Here is an 18384-nt window from a genome sequence, read left to right as displayed (position 1 = left end):
TACTTTATAGTCGGGTTTGAGCACTTTATAGTCGGGTTTGATCATATATCATCGAGGGAAGTTTTATGACGGTGTTCGAGTGTGTCATTAGAGAAGGATGCTTATCGGCTTAATTCAATAATTCCATCGTAGAAAGATACTTCGGGGTTTGGATGTGTTATCATCGACAAACGTTTCATAACTAAGTTTGGTCACATTATTGTAGGACGCTTCTTTGCAAATGGGTGCTTCATTATTGGGTTTGGCTATGTCCTCATCGAGGAATGTTATATTGTTGGGTTTGTTTGCATCATTATAGAAGGATTCTTCATGATTAGGTTTCATGTTGTCGTTGATAGATGTTTTATGTTTGTGTTTGGTCATATCACTAAAGATTGATGTTTCATGGTTAGACTTGATTGCGTCATTATAGAGGGATGTTTTATGTTTGGGTTTGACAGTATAGTTGTCGAGAGCTACTTTTTCAAGCGGTTTGCCTATATTGGTGTCGAGAATTACCTCATTAGGTAGTTTGATCATGTTAGTATCAAAAGCCATCTCTTTGGGTGATTCAACCATGATCTTTAGGCTATTCGATCATGTTAACATCAGGAGCTACTTCTTCATGTAGTTTGATCATGTTGGTGTTAGGAATTGTCTCTTGATGTAGTTTGATTGTGTTGATATTATGAGCCACATCTTTGAACGGTTCGATCATGTTAATATAAAAAATTATCTCTTTTGACAATCTAATTATATTGGTGTCGGAGACCACCTTTTTGAGTGATTCGGTTCGATAGTATTAATATAAAAAATTATCTCTTTGGATGGTTTGATCGTATTGTTGGTGCTTAATTATATCAAACTATCATTTTATCTCAAGATGATACGATGCATCTATAGTCCTTCATATTATTATGTTATGCTCGTATAGTCCTTCATGTTGTTGATATTATAAAATATTTTTTTTGTTAGGCCCTCCTTCTAATGCAAATATTATTTGGTGTTGAAAGATTATTGAGTTGCAAAAAGGGTTCCTATATTATTTTTCAAATTATATTATATTTTAATATGACATGTAATTATATTTTGTTTACAAAATTATATTTAGACCTGTTCTTTGTCGTCCATATGTCCCACTTGTAGCGCATTTCCAGCTACTATAAATCTCGGCTGATCACATCGACGTACGGACTAGATGACCTGCTGCAGAAGCCGACGGACAGGGTGCCCCGAGACTGCGTGTGTTCACCCAAGTACCCCCACGTCTTTTCTTCGATCCAAAGCTCTTTCCCTTTCGTTCGCCCATCGCAGGAAGCGCAACCCTAACAACATCTCCCTCCCCCTCTGCTGCCGTCGTTGGTATTTCGCCTGAATTCATACCTCCGCCGTGTGTGGTGGAGTTGAATTGGTCGGCGTTGAGGTCCTCCGCCGATCTCTCTTTCGGTTCCTTCTCTGATCCTCTCTCCATCTCGTGCTTGGCATCCTTCTGGTAGAAGGATGACGGAAGACAGGAGTCCGAAATATCCCGATGAACCCCCGCGGTGACCGCAGGCCTGGAGGCAAGAGTGTCTCTTTTCTGAAGCGCTTCAGCTTAATTTCTGATACGTGTATCTTTCGCCCTTGTTCAATATTACTTCATAATAGCATGGCGAGTTATGCCTTTCGACTGGTCGTCGATTTGCTTCATGAAGAGTGTAGTAGTTAGTCACGACTATGACCTTTTAACTGGAACTCGATCTGATGTCCTTATGTTTTAAGTTTGAGTCTTAGTACTCTAATCGTGTTTATATACCTTAGTGTTGAGACTCAACATGGTCGAAATAGAAAATAAGAATTAAAGTAGTTCGAGACTGGTTTAGCCTTCTTTTGCCGCTTGATATTTTGGGATATATTTAAGGATTAAGAAGGTCTGTAGATAGCAATTATTGACTTATGTGGTTTAAATTCATACTATTCTTCGTGAGAACCAAACCTAAGAAATAGTGTGGGTGGGTGCTTTTTACTTGGCTATGTCTATAATAGTACTGGATAGGCCTCCATTTGAGACTTGGGATCTGTTTTCTTTTTATTTTTTCATCTGTTTAAACCCTAACGGAAATGAGTATGAGTTCTCTATTAATTTGTTTTTAGTTTATATTTTTCTTCCACGCTTAAGAAATTATTGGTATGTAATGACCCTGTCTTTTACAATTGCAGATTCAGAAATGCACTGGTGCTGTTGTTATAACAAGGTATGCCAGGCAAGTGTTTGCATTATTCATACCCACTGAATCTCACATACTTCTTTAATTCCTTTTATGTTTAACTTTTCTAGAGGCAAAGTACCATCCTCCTAATGGATTGTGAGACAGTGAGGAGCCACTGTATCTCCTTATATCTGCAGGGGCTCATGTATGTAGTATTTCTTGATTATAGGATCTGATTTACACAAATCATTGGCAAGAACAGAATATATGTTTAGTTTTTCTGAAACATTTTATTTTTCTGCATGGACTTGTTGTATCTATGATTGGTATCTGTATAAGTGTTCAATCTGTTCATGTCAAGAAAAGTTACTATGCATTTAAATGTGAATAATATATTTTTTTGTGGTTCGTGTCACATTTCATCTAATTAATCAGACCAATTCTTGATTATTGAGTGTCAGTGAATTCTTATGTGATGCCCAGAAAGTGAAACTGTGAAACTTAACAACTAAAAGAATTTCTAAATAAAGAAAGTGTACTAATTTGAAAGAGAGGTCTATGTTGTGGCTTCAAGCCCAACTGTTAACCTGAACTTCAAAAACTATGTTAATTGAAAATGGAAGTCTACTTATGGATAATATTCTCCACTCGATTTTGCTGTATAGGACAATTTCTTATCAAGTAATTCCACATATCTCAATTTCTCTGTTATAATGTCATACTTCAGTATTAATCCTTATTGCTAGTGTTCGTTTTGTTCTTGGAGGACCTCCCTGAGATGAGTATCATGACTTCCAGGATACCTTTAATACGTGATGACATGTTTATCTAGCATGGTTTGTAAACATATGATTCTTTGGCCATATCAGAAATACCTTGTTTGCTTCTATGAGGCATGATTTTGGATTACCAAACAAGACGCAAATATACATGTACCCAATCATTGATTACTATACAGTTCAAGAATGGGGTACTTATAATGAAGTTGTCATTTCCATAATGTGTTTGATTGTGTTGTTGTATATTATGATAAATTATAGCAAAAATTAGCTAACATGCCTGGCTGTCATCATGAAAGGAATTATTTTTCTTACACTATATTTCAATAACATCGAGAGGATAACAAGATGTTGCAAAAAGTAAAGCTAGCTAAAATCCCTATTTTAACTTTTCATATTATAATGAAGATTAAATCATGATTAATGATAATAGTACAAAGTTCACTCAGGTTAAGATGTGGTCCATGATCTGCCAAGACATTGAAGGGAGTAGGCTTGGATGATTGTGATGGGAACATCCTCAAGCAAAAATTAACAGCATTTCCGTAGGGTTGTAGGTGTTTTAGTGGACATCTTGAAACAAGGCCAGAACCTCAGACATCTTTTACCCCTCTTTACTCAGTTTTGTTTGATGGGCTGGTATTAATCTTTTATTGCATCATTGCATGGGAAAGTTGATTGTGATGCAGAAGGAAATTTTTTGGGAGACAGGTTAGGCAAGCTCTGAGTAAATATTTGTTTCTGGGCTTTGATGCTGACCCTTCATTCGATATTGCAGCTTGTATTTGAGGTCCAAATGTATGCAACCTTCTTGCATAAATCTTGTAGTTGACAGCTCTGCAGAGTCATCTTCACAAAGTTCCTTTTGGGACTTGTTCGAACTTGTAACTTTGTTGGATTATATATCTCACTGACATGGCTGACGGCAGTCTACTGCAATTAATAGCGCTTCTGGCTTCATTTGTTGATGTTCTATTTCATTTTCTAAGTGGATCTTTTAATATTTGTCCCTTACCCATCATTAAATGTGACTAATACTTCAAGCTCTCCATGACATCTCCATGTTGGTTAGATTGTTTTTGTGTTGCTGGTGGTTTGGATTTGTGTATGCACTATGCAGGACCTCTATATAAATCACATCATGAATGAAGCAGGGGCTACTGTTGTACTAAGAGGAAGAGGGTCTGAACATCATGATTGTTTCAAATGAAGGTTTGGTGTCTCATATTTGCATTAATAGTTCTATATATTGTATGTCCTACTAGTTATATTCCTAGTGTTGATTAATTCTTTATCCAACTTGCAGCACCATTGCAACCCCTGCATTTATCTCTGTTAAGTACTAATCCAAAAAGTCTTGAAGCTGCCAAGATCTTACCAGAAAACCTTTTGGACAGTTTCCTCTGGATCTGATGCTTCAAGGTATGTAAATGTAAATTTTCAATTTTCCCTTGCCTCTTGGATATATGCCTGAAAGGTTCAGGTTCTTTTACCAGCTATCTTCAATTAACTCAGGAAAACAATCTATTATGATTAGGCCAAGTTTATCTTCTATCCACATTCCCTCAAGTACCATATCTGAAGAAGGCTTCGAAATATCACATTCTAAGAGTGATTTTGCCAAACTGCAACCACATTCACTGTTACCTAAATCACGAAGGCACACATTTCACTGGTTATTTGATTCATAAAGGATGTCAATCAGGACTTGATTCATAGCTCTGGAACCTACGTTACCTAATCCTTAGGAGAATTGTTTTTGAGGTCTTCCTTGAGCTACCTGAGTATCCAATTGTGCCGTTTATGTTGTCGGAGCCTGCATGAATGTACTTTTATCTTAAAAGTTTCTCTTTAATTTTACGGTTTAACAGCTTTAAGGCACCTTTGGTGTAGGATTCCATCAAATAAGATTATGGTGCTGTTCCTCCACCAACAGTTGTTGGTGGGAACAGAAAGCTCATCAGACGTTGTATCTTTCCATCCACTTCCACTGGCTCTATGGCAGGAGTTCCAATAGCTTACAGGCACCATTGTCTGCCCTCAAGGAATAGCCACTCACTCTGGAGACATGTTGAAATATGGGAATTCCCACAAACTTGGTTAGCTATTATGCTCCCTGCAGTCACTAGAGCGACATGTTATAATGGCTATGAAGGCATATAACCCCAGGCAATGCCATTGCAGGGAGTGGTTTTAGTACTCTGCTTGTGTCATTCACAAGTTCCATAGTGAGCACAACTGAAGAGTAAGTCAAAAATTCAAATGAAACACGGCCTCCACAACTACATAAATTTCAGGAGTTGCCTGTTTCTTTAGGGATGTTAAACTGTTCTTCAGGTATAATTTTGTTTTTTCTTCCAAATTAGGCAGTGGTATAAATCATGTCTGGCTTAGTTATTCATAGCAATAATAGTTTGTATATTAGACTTGCATAAGTAGGTTTTTTCTTTGAAAGCTTAAAAGGGTAAGTTGAGTCAATACTGCATGCATGTATTCTGAAAAAAATGCAAACTGTTGTGTAGATGAATAAATTAGGGGTGAAGAAGGAATATAGATATATATAGAGAAAAAGGGAAAGAACCATGCTGGATATATCTCCTATTCCAAAAGATCAACATAGTTATGGTTCATTTTCTTGTACACCCCCCTTATTATGGACCACAACCATGAATCCTTCTCTTGTTATCTTTATCTAATATTAATCCAGAATTTTGTTGGGTATTCTTAAACTCTTTTGTACCTAGAACTAATTAATGTAGTCATTGATTGTATATTTTTCTTTCAGTGAAACAAATATGGCTCAGATTACTCTTAAGAAGTATGTAGAAATATTTTATAAGATAATGCAAGACCAAGCACAGGTTTCTTTTTACTTGTTTTAGGTAGCATGGAAGGACACTCGGATAACCAGTGTTAACAATGCTGATTTGGATTACGGCAGAAGCCTGGTGCTTGCCTAGTGGTTTGAAGCAGGTTTGCTGTGTCTGCCCCCCAAAACCAAACAAGGAGAGAGAAAGAAACATAGAAAGGGCAATACATAAAGATGGTTGCCAAAGAAACAGCCTCTTCCATAAAGAGGTCATTGTTGGGTGCATAGTTTGATGTACTGTTTGAAACAATACGGGTGATAGGTATGAGTCCGGGAGGATGCGTATTCGGTGATACACCTTTTGTCTTGGGTGAAACAGTTAAAATTTAATCGTTATCGATATGTACTGATCGGTAACGATTAAATTTCGATCAAAATAATCAAGGATCTAGAGTTAATTGGTTCCAATGATCAATTTGATCGTCGGACCAATTTGAATGCCTATTTAACCTTATTCTTTTATCCTCTTTCATCTTATTTCACTTTAACATATTCTAACACCCTTTCTCACTCACTCTCTCTTTCTCACTACTTCTCATTCTTGTTCTCAATTAGAGCTGATATTAGGTGATTAGAGGCTCATTTAAGGCATTCTAATAATTTATCTAGAGGAAGATTACTCTAATTAAAAGGTATGTATTCTCATGCTACTAAATTAATTCAAGATGTCAATCATGCTCTCTGGTTAATGATGATTAGGGTGAATCACATCTTTATAGTGCCAAATTAGGATAATGATTAGTAGCATTAACGATGATTAGATCCATATTAGTTTCATTCTATCTAGTTAATGATGATTAGGGTCAATAATATATATATATATATATATATATATAGTATCAAATTAAAGCTAATTAGTCTTAATCATTACTTGTTAATTATGTGATTAGTGGAATTAATGATTAGTAGCTTATTAGATCCATAGTAGCTCCATTCTATCTAGTTAATGATGATTAAATTTAGTTGACCCATTCGAAAGAATCGAGGAGCAACAATTTTAATCGGGTGACGAGACACCTCCATCACATTTAGCACTTGGCTCAGTCCGAAGAGATAGCACTAACGTGAATAGTATTTCCTTGATTGATGATGATGGTACTAGCGGCGAGTTGATGGTTCTGTCTACTCAACCTCGTGGTGGTGCATGGATCGAAAAGTAATATTTTATGTATGTTACCAAAAGTACAAATCATGAGCTTGAGGAGGTAGTCATAATGTTTACACACGAAGGCGAAAGAGAAGGCAATCAATGACTTTGAGCAAATGCGATTGAGTTTATATGATATAGACAAAGTGAAGCTCATTATATTTCCAATCATCATATTATGGTGGATTTCAGGACCAATGGTACAATGATAGTTGCTCATTAATTTTTGAGGTTAATCGTTCTTAAGATAGAAGCAACAGGTCAGTGATGATAACAGAAGTTCCGGTGTCCTCCAAGCTCCCCACCCATACATGCCATAATTATATTTGCCTCAAGATGCTCTTTGGACATGTATTATTCAAGGACAATCAGGCAACCACCGGCACCATATTGATGTACTAATAACATATGGTTTATCATTACGTCATCTCATGAGAGCAATTTCAAGATTGAGTCCGATAGATATATCATATCGATATACAAATATATATCGATATATAAATATATAGGATCGAGAATCTCAATCCATCTGTTTTGGAGTTTCGTCATTCATTTTGGTGATAGAAGTAGATATATCCAACGTCTAATCTAACTTTTCAAGTTGCATTTTTGTACATGATTCAATATCATCAGAAAAACTATTCAGAATGTGTCGTAAAACTGCTCATCAACTTCTGAAAAAGATAAATCCACTATCCCTTTCTTATTTAGATATTTTTTATTGAAATAAAACTAAAATTACATTTAATTCTAATTAAAATGCCCTAATTTAGATTTTTAATATTAAGGTATGTTTGGAGATTTTTTTGGGTCTTTTTTTTAGATCTGCCAACACATTCCGACGTATATATTGGACTGGCGAAAGACCAGCACTGCTGGTTGGCATAAAATTGCAGTCCTTGGTTGGGAATCCTGTACTTTGTTTGTCCTTTTTCACATGTATGGACATACATATGCAGAATGTACATGTAAATGGTTGTATGATGTGGTTTGTGTTGATTTGTTTCACATATTGTTTACTATTACTGTTAATCGAAGATTTGAACTCTGAAGATTGTTTTCAAACATGTGGCTGTTTTGTTTTGGGCTCTTTTTCTTTTAATATATTTTTTAGCTGCTTCTCGTTTTAGAGAATGAGCTGTCAAAAATGTTTAAGTATTCTTGATGAAACAAAAATTTTATATTTTATAGACAAATTATTGCAATATCCAAATTTTATATAATCTCTAGTACTGGATTTTTTGAAGCATCTTTTCTAGTTTTACCAATAGTGGCTGTGCTGATTTTGCAACAATCGTTTCAGGTATTTTGTCTGACCTTCTCTGAACTTGACAGGCAGATAACCTACGGATTTGCATTTGTCACGGGTTTAAGCGCAGCAGTTTGGTAAAAGCCAGGAGTTGACCTTTGCTGTCAACAACACCGGTTCGATTTCTAGTCACCAGTATGCGCTAATAGACATTTCATTTCATGATGATTTGGTATTCTCTTTGCTTTTCATGCATAATTGTGCTGCATATTAGTCATCTTAGAACTTTTCAGATCACTACCTAATGTCCTTCTACCTGTTTGCTTTCTGAACTTTGATCTATTTGTTCCCATGACTTATTTTAAACCTTTGATACTCATCCGATATCTATATAATTATGGTATTGAGCAAATGGGGTTTTCTAGTTTGCTTCTTCAGAACTCACAAGTATCAGAATTTCTCAAGCCAGCTCGTGAGGGTTTAGAGGTGTGAGGGCTGTCTCATCCATGCTGCTGCTGCCGAAGAAGTTGGTAGATGGTGGACTAAAATGGGACACAACCTCTGCCAAGGAACATGCCTCCCCCGCCACCAAAGTTCTCATCGTCTCAATCACTCCCCAGGCACCAACAATGACGACAAGGATTCGAGTGAATCAAATGGTTTGCCACAATCTTCAAGAAATGTGCCTCCACCACCTCCCAAGCTTTCAGATCCCCAACTCCCTCCAAGTGCTAAAAGCAGGAGCATGGATACCTCCCAAGGTTTTCATTTTGGTCTTTCTCAAGAGTGTTTTTTTGCTTTCGACATCTTAGGATGCGTCAATCTTTTTGGAAGAATGTTCAGTTTAGTCTTGCCAGTGTATTACCCTGAAAATTCTAGCAATGATTGTTGTGAAACTCTACCCAGTTCTAGTTTACATATGTGACTTGGAAAGTTGTAATGTTACTACTACTATTTCCTTTTCCTCTATTTTCTTTGCCTTCCTCTTTTTTCTTTCCTCCTGTTGTACTCCTCAGGGGCAGAACCCTGAAACATCTCTGAATCTCAAAGCACTTGATCTTTCATCCCATAAGGCCAAGCCATCAACCATTTTCTCCTCTCATTTGTTTTCCTCTACCTTAGACCATCATCCTTGGCAGCCCACCGCACAGCTGCTGAGGATAACGCTAGGATCACACTCTGAAACTTGTGAGTAGCCATTCGTAAGAGTTAAGAATGCTAGGAATCACGACTCCAAAACTTGGGGGTCACCATTAGCAGGAGCTCATGCTACAGAATCACTGCATCGCAACTCTGTCACCATTCCTAGTAACTTACAAAATCACTGGAACCACGACCCCCTAAACTTGGCATTATTTTCTGATATGGGCAACCCTAGGCAGCTTCCACCCAGCTGCCCATTACTGAGATGAAAACAGACAATAAAACAAGGGTCAAGCCAAACGCAATCACTTGAGCTGATTCAACTTCATACCCTCCTAGACTTTGGATATGAATGTTCTACTAAGATTAGGCAGAACAAGAGCAAATGAAAAAGCAAAGAAGGGGGATTCTAGAGCAGCTGACTAAACTCAGTTACCAAAAATTGAATTAGCATACTATTGATTACAAGACCACATGTGTGTGCCTATCATTCGGATTCAGCCCTACTGAAGATTAGATACTGCAGCTTCTCACAAGAGTGAGAAATGTAACAAATGTTAAGCCGATTAACTATGGAAGCATTTTACAAACCAAATATCTAGAAATCGATGACCAGGCACAAGAAGCAATATATGAAAATACATACACTGTTGCTAGGTGGAATTTGCCAATTCTTCAGAAATCCAGAGCTGTATGAAACAGCTACTCGTTGAGAAGCACACTAGCATCCAGTTTCTCGGACGTTAAAGACCCCAACATCTTGCCCTATCTTTTTCTTGCAGCAGCAGTGCTCTGCTTGGGATCCTCCAAGGGAACCTGAATCGGCTCAAATTGTGAACCATGGTAAATGGTGGACATCTACATCTTAACGTACTTGTCAACATACCCCTGCAGTAAGAAAGAAAAGGAACTAAATGACTTACATTTCAAAAAATTTGAAAACTAGAAACGAATAGAATAGCATGTCTTTTCAATTTAAAAATAAAAACACATAATGCATCAAAACAGGAAATGAGATTTGGAAATCAAGACAGAATGGTAATACTTCAAAACACTTTTGTACTTTTGTTTCGGTTACTCGACTCAAAAAAAATAAAGATGTAAAATGATTTTTTATTCACTACCAAAAAAGAAGAAAAAACTGACTTTCCTTACTGGAAATCACCATCCAAAGTAAAGCTGTCCATAAACCAAAAGTTTTTGTAATGCATAGGATGAAATATTTGACATCCAAAACATTAGAAAAATTGTTCATACTGTTTATAAGCAAAAGAGAACCAGACAGATGAAGGCAATATGGGCATACCATAACCAGCTTGGTCAGCTTTCTCTGTGACGATTCAACATACTGATTGATCTTTGCTTGTGTTTTCGGGATCTGATGGCTTGGCACGGATCCAGATACTTTATCCACAGTCTTCTTCACAATAGTCTTAAATGCTTCTTTGCTCATATTTCCTTGTCGCCATGATGGCTTCAAAACTTCCTTGACAAACTCTGCAAGCGCAACCTTAAAAAGCTTCATTGATCTCGAATCTTTGGTTTTCTTACTCTTCCCAGTTGATTGAACCTGATCAATCTCAATTTCCCCAGCACCACTGTTCCCTACTTCAGCAGGCATGTCAGGGCTCCAGTCTTTTCCATCAATTAGTTGGGGACTTTCATTCTCCACAACCCCCACTTCAGCATCAGTTGTCACCTCATCAAAGTCATCAACTTCTGATTTCAGTTCATTTCCCACACCATCTTTCTGCTCGCTATTTCGTGCAACATCCAAAGGCCTGGACAAGCTACTGAAATTTGATAATGGACCATCATCGATAGAAGGTTTCCCTTGCTTTTGGACATGAACTACCTTGAGTGTACCAGAAGATGGCTCAATGCTGTCAAACAAAGGATCATACAAGGCACCTGCTGTAGGTTCCTTAATGAATTGCTTTTGCAAATCAGCTTTAGGGGTTTCAAGAGCAAAACCACCAATTTTTGGCAAAAATTGATCTTCAGATATTCTGAAATTGGATGGTGAAGCCATTATTCTTGAACCAATGCCACCAACTGAACCATGACTTGAACTCAAGGAAGACTCATATTTGATACTATAATCTGTACCATTTCCTCGTCCAGGAACACCAAAGCCAAACTTCGAAGCTGCAGGTCCATGTTCGAAAGTTGATGCAAATGGGTTGTAGTGCATTGAGATCGATGTTTTAGGTATACTGATGGCAGACATTTGGGATGGAAGATCACTTTCTGGTGGAAATTTTGGGATAGAGGAGTCAACCATGCCAGGACCACCAAGAGTTGAGATAAAACTACTGCTTGTATGGTATTGCTGAGCAAAAGAAGTTTGATGATTTGAATAAGGCAGTTCCTTGACATAAGGATATTCTTTCCTGGGGAGAAAACTTGGTCGCAAAAGATCTCCTGGTAAAGATTGTGCACTAGACAATGATTCCCTGGGCAAATGTAGAGACTGAGGAGGCATATTACTTCCATGAGAAAAAGAGACAGCGATATGGCCTGGTAATGGAACTCGAAGATCTTCATGCACAAATGATTGATGAGGCATGCGATATTCTCTATGATACAGATCAGAGATTTGAGGACCTTCACGTTTAGGAAGGCCTGGAAAACAGTCGTCTTCAGCAAGTGGTCGGTCCTGCTGAATGACCATGGGAAAGCTCTTATGTTCAACCATGAGCAATGGAGGCTGATGAGATGTCTCAGCTGAATACAATGGTCGAGTAAAGTCATTTGGTTGCGGACAAGTACGACCCCCTAGCAGATGAGGCTCTGATGAAGGCTGAGCAACATCATTCCTAGGTGGCACTGTATTTTGATGGAAATGTAATTGAGAATACTCTTCCACAGTAACAGAAGGCCTTATGGGCGACTTCTTCTCATGTGAAAGTGGTGGCACAGGAAAATCTGATTGCATGGCATTTGGAGTATGAATACTTTGAGAATGAGGTTCACTAGCTGTTTGCCTCAGATTCGGATAAAGCATATCTGTTTGAGAACACTGTGAGTGATAGACTATACCAGGCGGCAGGAGATTCTCTGAAGGTTGCTGTTTAGGCAGTGGTGCACTCATATTATCAGCAAAAATCAGGGAGGGGGCTCGTCCCTGGACTTCAGGAGGTTGCAGCTGAGGGTTGTTATCTGTGGCTGAAAGTGTGGACATTTGAAGCTTTTTCTGAGGAGTAGAGATTGGGCTTTCAGTGCTGTAATTTGCAAGTGATTGATCCAGTGGACTTTGTGACAAGTGACCTTCCACAAAAGAAAATTAAACATGCTCAGGTTCAAAATATATAATGGCATAAAAGAGTGCAGCTTAAAGAGTTTAAAAGATATGGCTTCACCTTGGTTATGTTGTTCCAGAACAGTTTCAATAAGCCCTTCAGATTCCCCAGCAGGTGAAGACTGAACTGTCAAGCTCTTTGCTGGCTTAGGATCATCTGATTCAACCAGTCTTTCTGCCTCCCTTCCACGACCAAGGTTATGTGCTTCTGGAAAATTTTCCACCTGTTGCATGCCCTTTAATTGGTTTTTCATATTGCTGAAGACCAGAAAACTATCCTCTTGTTTGATGTCATCCTCCCCCACCCTTGATATAGGATTATCTATGCCACAACCAAGTGCAACCTTCTTTTCACCAACTCCATCCTTGGTAGTCTTGCCACCAGATTCAGCAAGTTCACTATTAGTTTGCACTGTGTTCTCCTGCTGAAGGTTTTTGAACTCCTTACCATACATTTTTGATGAAAAATGGCTACTCTCAGAATATAAAACTTCACCCTGCACATCCAATTTGCGCCAATCTTGTCTAGGGTCCTTATAAGATTTCTGCATCGTCCTGTTCCGACCAATATCAGGATGGAAAAACCGACAAGATGCTCCACGAAAACATCTGCCTTGAACAAAGCTGAAACACTCAGGAGGTTGAACCCTCTCCTGTCTTGCCGATGAGTTGGGATGCCTATAAGCCTTGGATGACTTACACCTAGGAGAGCGGCTGAAACAAATAACAAGACATTCCTTAGTTGTTCAAATAGTTGCACATGTAGAGCATCAAACGAAGTGACATCACATCACCGATGAAGCAAAATATTTGGAAGTATTTATATACATTATCAACCAAAAGTATTATATAAAACAAAATATGTTAATAACGATGTACCTGCGTGAACGGTTCCGGTTGTACCTCCGACCAGGACTATAATTCCTCCATCTATGTCTTCTTTCCTGAGGCGACCAACTACGACTTGAACTCCTACCTCTGTCACACTTTTCACTACATTGCATGCCATCAGAATCACTATCACTAACACCTTCTCTTACCAGCCGCCCAAACTCATCAAGATTTGGCTTACTAGACTCCTGCTTTGCATCCTCGGAATGATTCTTTCCAACTTGGTCAACATCAACATCATAGGACTGAATGATACCATGATCCTTAGAGGGCTCAAGATTTCTTATTTCATCATCCAAACTTTCTTCAGTAGTGCTAGTACTACAATAAACAACATTTGGTGATGCAGATTTCTCCAGAGATAAATGACCAAAATGAGCTCCTTTCGGAATGCTGGGAGAAGTTTTTGAATCAGCTTGATTACTAGATCTGGTATCAACAGTTGGATCATTCTTGCAGCTAGGAGTTAAACACAACTCAAGCTTCTTATCTGTAGTCATACTAGAGTCTTTTTGACTCATGTCATTGTAATTCCTGCTAACCTCTTCTCCACTATCATCAGAAGCATATCCCTGAATAAGCCGGAATGGACTATCATCTTTGATGAAGACTTTTGGAACTTCAATATTTTTGCCATTGGCAGCAGCAGACTGAACATTAACTAGGCTTGCATCTTCATACAACTGTGTAGCAGATTTGGGCACATCAGCATCTTCAGAACACTCAGCAACGCCAGGAGACGACCTGATTGAGCTCACATCTTCTGTAAGGAAAGAATCATTGTCATCCAAAAATGTTGATGACTTGGTCAATGGATCAAAATATAAACCAAGAAGATATATACTACGTATATGCACTTTGGGTAAAAAGATCATGTCAGTTTCATGAGTTCTTTTAATTAATTTTTAGAAAATAATAAAATAAAACAGATAAAATTAGGTATATGCTAATGAGTTCTTTGACCTTCAAATTTTATAGGATATGTAACTTCCCATGAAACATGTAATCAAAACATAAATCATAAAAAGTTACATAGAAGAAAAATAAAAAAAATAATGAAAAACTTATTAAAAATAATTATTATACATCAAATTATTTAATATGAAACAAAAATGTTAGTATAGTAAATAACTACTATAAATGTCATATCAAAGTCAAAATTTATCTGGCTGCAGATTTGAAAACTCATTGTTGATGGCCATGGGAAGCATTTCTTAACAGTATGCAAAAAGAGAATGGAGGGGTAGGTGACAGAGACACATGAAAGATTGACAGCAAGAAAGAAATCAAGATATGGAAAGTAGTTATGCAAGGTTTCTTGCTCTTGAAAAGGCTCACAAGCTGATCATCATCCTTATCTATTCGGGCCCAACTCTTTGAATAGGTATTAGTTAGGGAACAAATATAAATCAAGTCTGATCAATTACTAAAACAGTAACAATAATATCTGACCAATTGGGAAACATATAGGAAACCAGAGCCCATTTAGCAGAAAACAATAATAGAACATAAGTATCAGTTGACCTTAAATAACAGTCCAAAAAGATAAGTCTAAGGTAGTTGAAAATTGACCAAAAGGAAAGTAATACCCAATCAAATAAGTATCTATCGAGAATCTACTTTCAATTTTGTGCTACTAACAAGACTCTCCCCCTCTCCCTCTCTCTCTCTCACTGCCACAACATGGCTCAGTACAGCATCGCTAAGAAGATCCTCTCTCTCTCTCTCTCTGCTTCCACTCCCTAACCAGACTGAGCCCAATTTGATGTAGAACATTGACAAGCTTGGGTGTCTTCAGATGAAGAAAATAGGCATCTCCCCACATCTTAATAAGGATAAGGTTTCAAGATATTGAATGATACATGTCATGTCTCCAAATAACCAAACAAATAAAAATCGTATGAATTCGCTCAAGTATATCTGGCTTCAAGGGAAACAAAAGTATCATAAACTATACAAAGCAAAATGGTGCAACGGTCATAGCAAATATTTGAAAAGAAGAAATAAGGTAGAACAAAAAATTCCAAACAATAATTTGACCATACGGTTTATATTGATGGACATGAATAAAATACAACATCATGCCACACCTTTAGAAGTGAGCTGCTCTTTTGTAATGCAAAATGCACGTGATAGCTCACCACCATGTCCATCATCAGCAACATGTGTAGAGTCTTCAACTAATTCTTTGACCAATTTGTTGTGACCACTCTCACTATTAGGTGGGCCATCATCATCTAGATACACACCATAGAATTCAATATCTTAACCATTTAGTGAAAAATCGATACTTGTCATGTAAGTCTTACAAAAAAGTTCAAAAAATAGTAACTACAGCATCATTCAGTGAATTGTTTCAGTGAAAAGGAGCCTTTAAGGTATAGTTTTATAATCTTGGACCAGCTCCATCTCCTTGTAAGTGGATAAAACTATTGTGACATGAACAAGGGAACCACATGCTGATAGAAAACAAAAACATACACAAAACAAGGTCAAGCAATTGCAGCAGAAACAAAATAAACATTAAATGGATCACATGTTAGCCAAGAAAGTTTAACCAGAAGCACAAATAGAAGGGACCACATCAGCAGTAAGAAAAACTAAAGAGGTAAATGAATTAAATAGTCAGTAAGCATATTATTTTTGATATAATAGTATTTACTTTCATCAAACAACATAAATGAAAAGAAATCTAATACTTATGAACTACTGCACCATTAAAATGTTAAGTTCATAAAATTGTATCAGCTCTTTATGTAAATTATAGATCAAGTTCATAGTATCACAACTGACAGCAGTAAAGCAACAGATACAGAACAGACAGAGAAAATACAAATATGAGAAAGGAAAGATACTTCTGTCAGAAATCATACAAAAAACTCAGAAAGGTAAGTGGCAGGAATGTAGATGTTAAGCCACAAAATCAACCTTCACCTCCTCTGAGAAAGTTATTAGTAAACAATATTGGGTAATTATCATCCATAGACAACTTACTGTGCTTGAAGAACAGAGAAATTTTAACCATATAGCATATTCCTACAAGGACTATCTGATAATTATGCAAAGTAATAAAAAATACCCAAGAAAAGACTGAAGGTTAAGAATGATCATGGATGCACATTTCTCAACTGAGGTTAATCAAAGATCTACCAAATGGGAAAGTAAAACGTAGAAGCAACTCAAATATTCACACAATTAAAAGCCTCAAATGAAACTAATTTAACTGATCCGGGAGTTATGTTTGCATTGTGATTTCATCTCAATTTCACTGAAATATGGCATTTTTTGGCACTATGCAAAACTTTCTTTTGAGTATGATGTGGGGATGCAAATACAAGTGACTGGCTCAAGAAAAATGTCATTCAAATGCCACAAAAGCAGCACATATCTTGTGCTAGTTTTTTTGGGTGCATAGAAAAAATCATTAGTCTTCAGAGATCCACTAGAGTCCACTAGATTCAGCTATAGATATGAGTAAAAACCTAGCTAGTGTGTTAATCACAACAGGTCTCGTGGAACAGCCTCGAGGAATTTAGATATGACTGCAAAGGTGCAGTAGGGAAAAGAAAAGTGGATATATGATAAGTTGTCATTAAAGATAACTCCAAAATCCTAGAATGGATTTTAGGAAACAATCATCCTATGGAACATTAAAACATTGTATATAAAGTTCTCAATTGTCTTCTTTGTTTTGAAGAAGTGAAAAATGTTCATAGTCACCAATAAGCCACAGATGTATCGATTATCTAGCCAATCTTACAAGTGTAATCAGCACCTTTGTCAGAAAATGACATAGTTTCCTGATTTTTTTGGGATCTTTGTACTCAGATGTAATTGCTTGCTATCTCCAAGAATTAGCATAGCTCCTCCTCAGCTCCTTCCCTACAAAAATTATCTATATACTTTTTTCAAGGAAATAAGTATACATCTAATTCTAATATTTAGGTACACATGATTTCTAATTTCCCTATCCAACTTGTCTCATCTTCTCTAGCTGACGTGAGAATTAAGTAAGTCGAGTATATAAATCTGTGTATATGACATCCTTTTCTTTTCTTTTGCTGCAAAATAGTTCTGATTCCATCTTACGATTCTATTTTCTGCAAAAAATTAACTAGACAAAGACATAAAGTCAAAAATCAGCTTTCAACCTTACGCTAAAGCCCTTTAGAATGAACAGCAGTCAAGAACTGACACTTGCATTTCTCAAACAACTATAAACAAAAGCAACCAGCAATCATCTTAGGAGAAAACAATATGCTAAAAGATGTTACTGTTTACATCTTAAAAAAAAATTATAGGACAAGCACAATAAAGATCATAAAATGGTAAAATAAACATATAACAATTAATTGGATGGTCTCATACCAGATAAGTAGTTAAAAATGGATCCAACATCATATAACAAATGAGAGTGCATACATGTGAAGATGCAAAACCGAAGAAAATAATATGAACTATTAGATTGAAGAAAACTATGGAATAAAAAATCTTATTCTATTCATACAAAAATTAGTAAAACAATGTATACCTCCTAAATTATAGTAAAAATACTCGACAGGCTAGCCATCACAATAGTAACATCATAATTACATGAAGCAAAACCCGTTTATAAAGAGTAATAGCCACCTAATTACCACAAAAGCAAATAAGAACTAGTATGATAACAATTTCTGCTATGAACCCAATTTGAAGATATATGATGTCCAATTATCAAGATACTAGAAGAAAAAGAAAAAAATATATACTTTATCACTCACCCTCCATATCCATGTCTGATGAAGCTGGTGAACTGATTGCAGCCTCACTGTGTGCATAAACAGATTCGGAAAAGGCC

The 18384-nt window shown here is 36.9% G+C and overlaps 1 protein-coding gene and 1 long non-coding RNA gene across 10 annotated transcripts in view; one reads left to right on the top strand and one right to left on the bottom strand.

The window, feature by feature from the left end:
* Positions 1-1151: 1151 nt before the first annotated feature.
* LOC103973616 (uncharacterized) lies at positions 1152-9181 on the top strand. Of its 8 annotated transcripts, XR_010493230.1 has the most exons (7): positions 1153-1541; positions 2179-2213; positions 2297-4159; positions 4254-4369; positions 4819-5046; positions 5132-5284; positions 8299-9181. It is a non-coding gene; the product is annotated as an uncharacterized LOC103973616 (long non-coding RNA). The 8 variants fall into 8 exon arrangements; XR_010493229.1 differs by having other exon boundaries at positions 1152-1541; positions 4841-5284; XR_010493228.1 differs by having other exon boundaries at positions 1152-1541; positions 4819-5284.
* Positions 9182-9774: 593 nt separating this feature from the next.
* LOC135629451 (uncharacterized) overlaps positions 9775-18384 on the bottom strand; it is a 10437-nt gene continuing 1827 nt past the window's right edge. The window contains exons 2-7 of one of the 2 annotated variants that reach the window (XM_065136817.1): positions 18308-18384; positions 15638-15784; positions 13536-14310; positions 12718-13370; positions 10662-12625; positions 9775-10243 (exon numbers count right to left, since the gene is read on the bottom strand). The exon at positions 18308-18384 is cut by the window's right edge and continues 1158 nt beyond it. In XM_065136817.1, the coding sequence (XP_064992889.1) occupies positions 10214-10243; positions 10662-12625; positions 12718-13370; positions 13536-14310; positions 15638-15784; positions 18308-18384 (3646 nt within the window). In that variant the 3' untranslated portion in view covers positions 9775-10213. The remainder of the gene's footprint in view (positions 10244-10661; positions 12626-12717; positions 13371-13535; positions 14311-15637; positions 15785-18307) is intronic. The other variant, XM_065136818.1, reaches the window with a different exon arrangement.

This window comes from Musa acuminata, chromosome BXJ3-1 (assembly GCF_036884655.1).
Source record: "Musa acuminata AAA Group cultivar baxijiao chromosome BXJ3-1, Cavendish_Baxijiao_AAA, whole genome shotgun sequence".
Lineage (NCBI taxonomy): Eukaryota > Viridiplantae > Streptophyta > Magnoliopsida > Zingiberales > Musaceae > Musa > Musa acuminata.
Note: the sequence above shows the minus strand (reverse complement) of the source record. Positions and strands in the feature narration are given on the sequence as shown.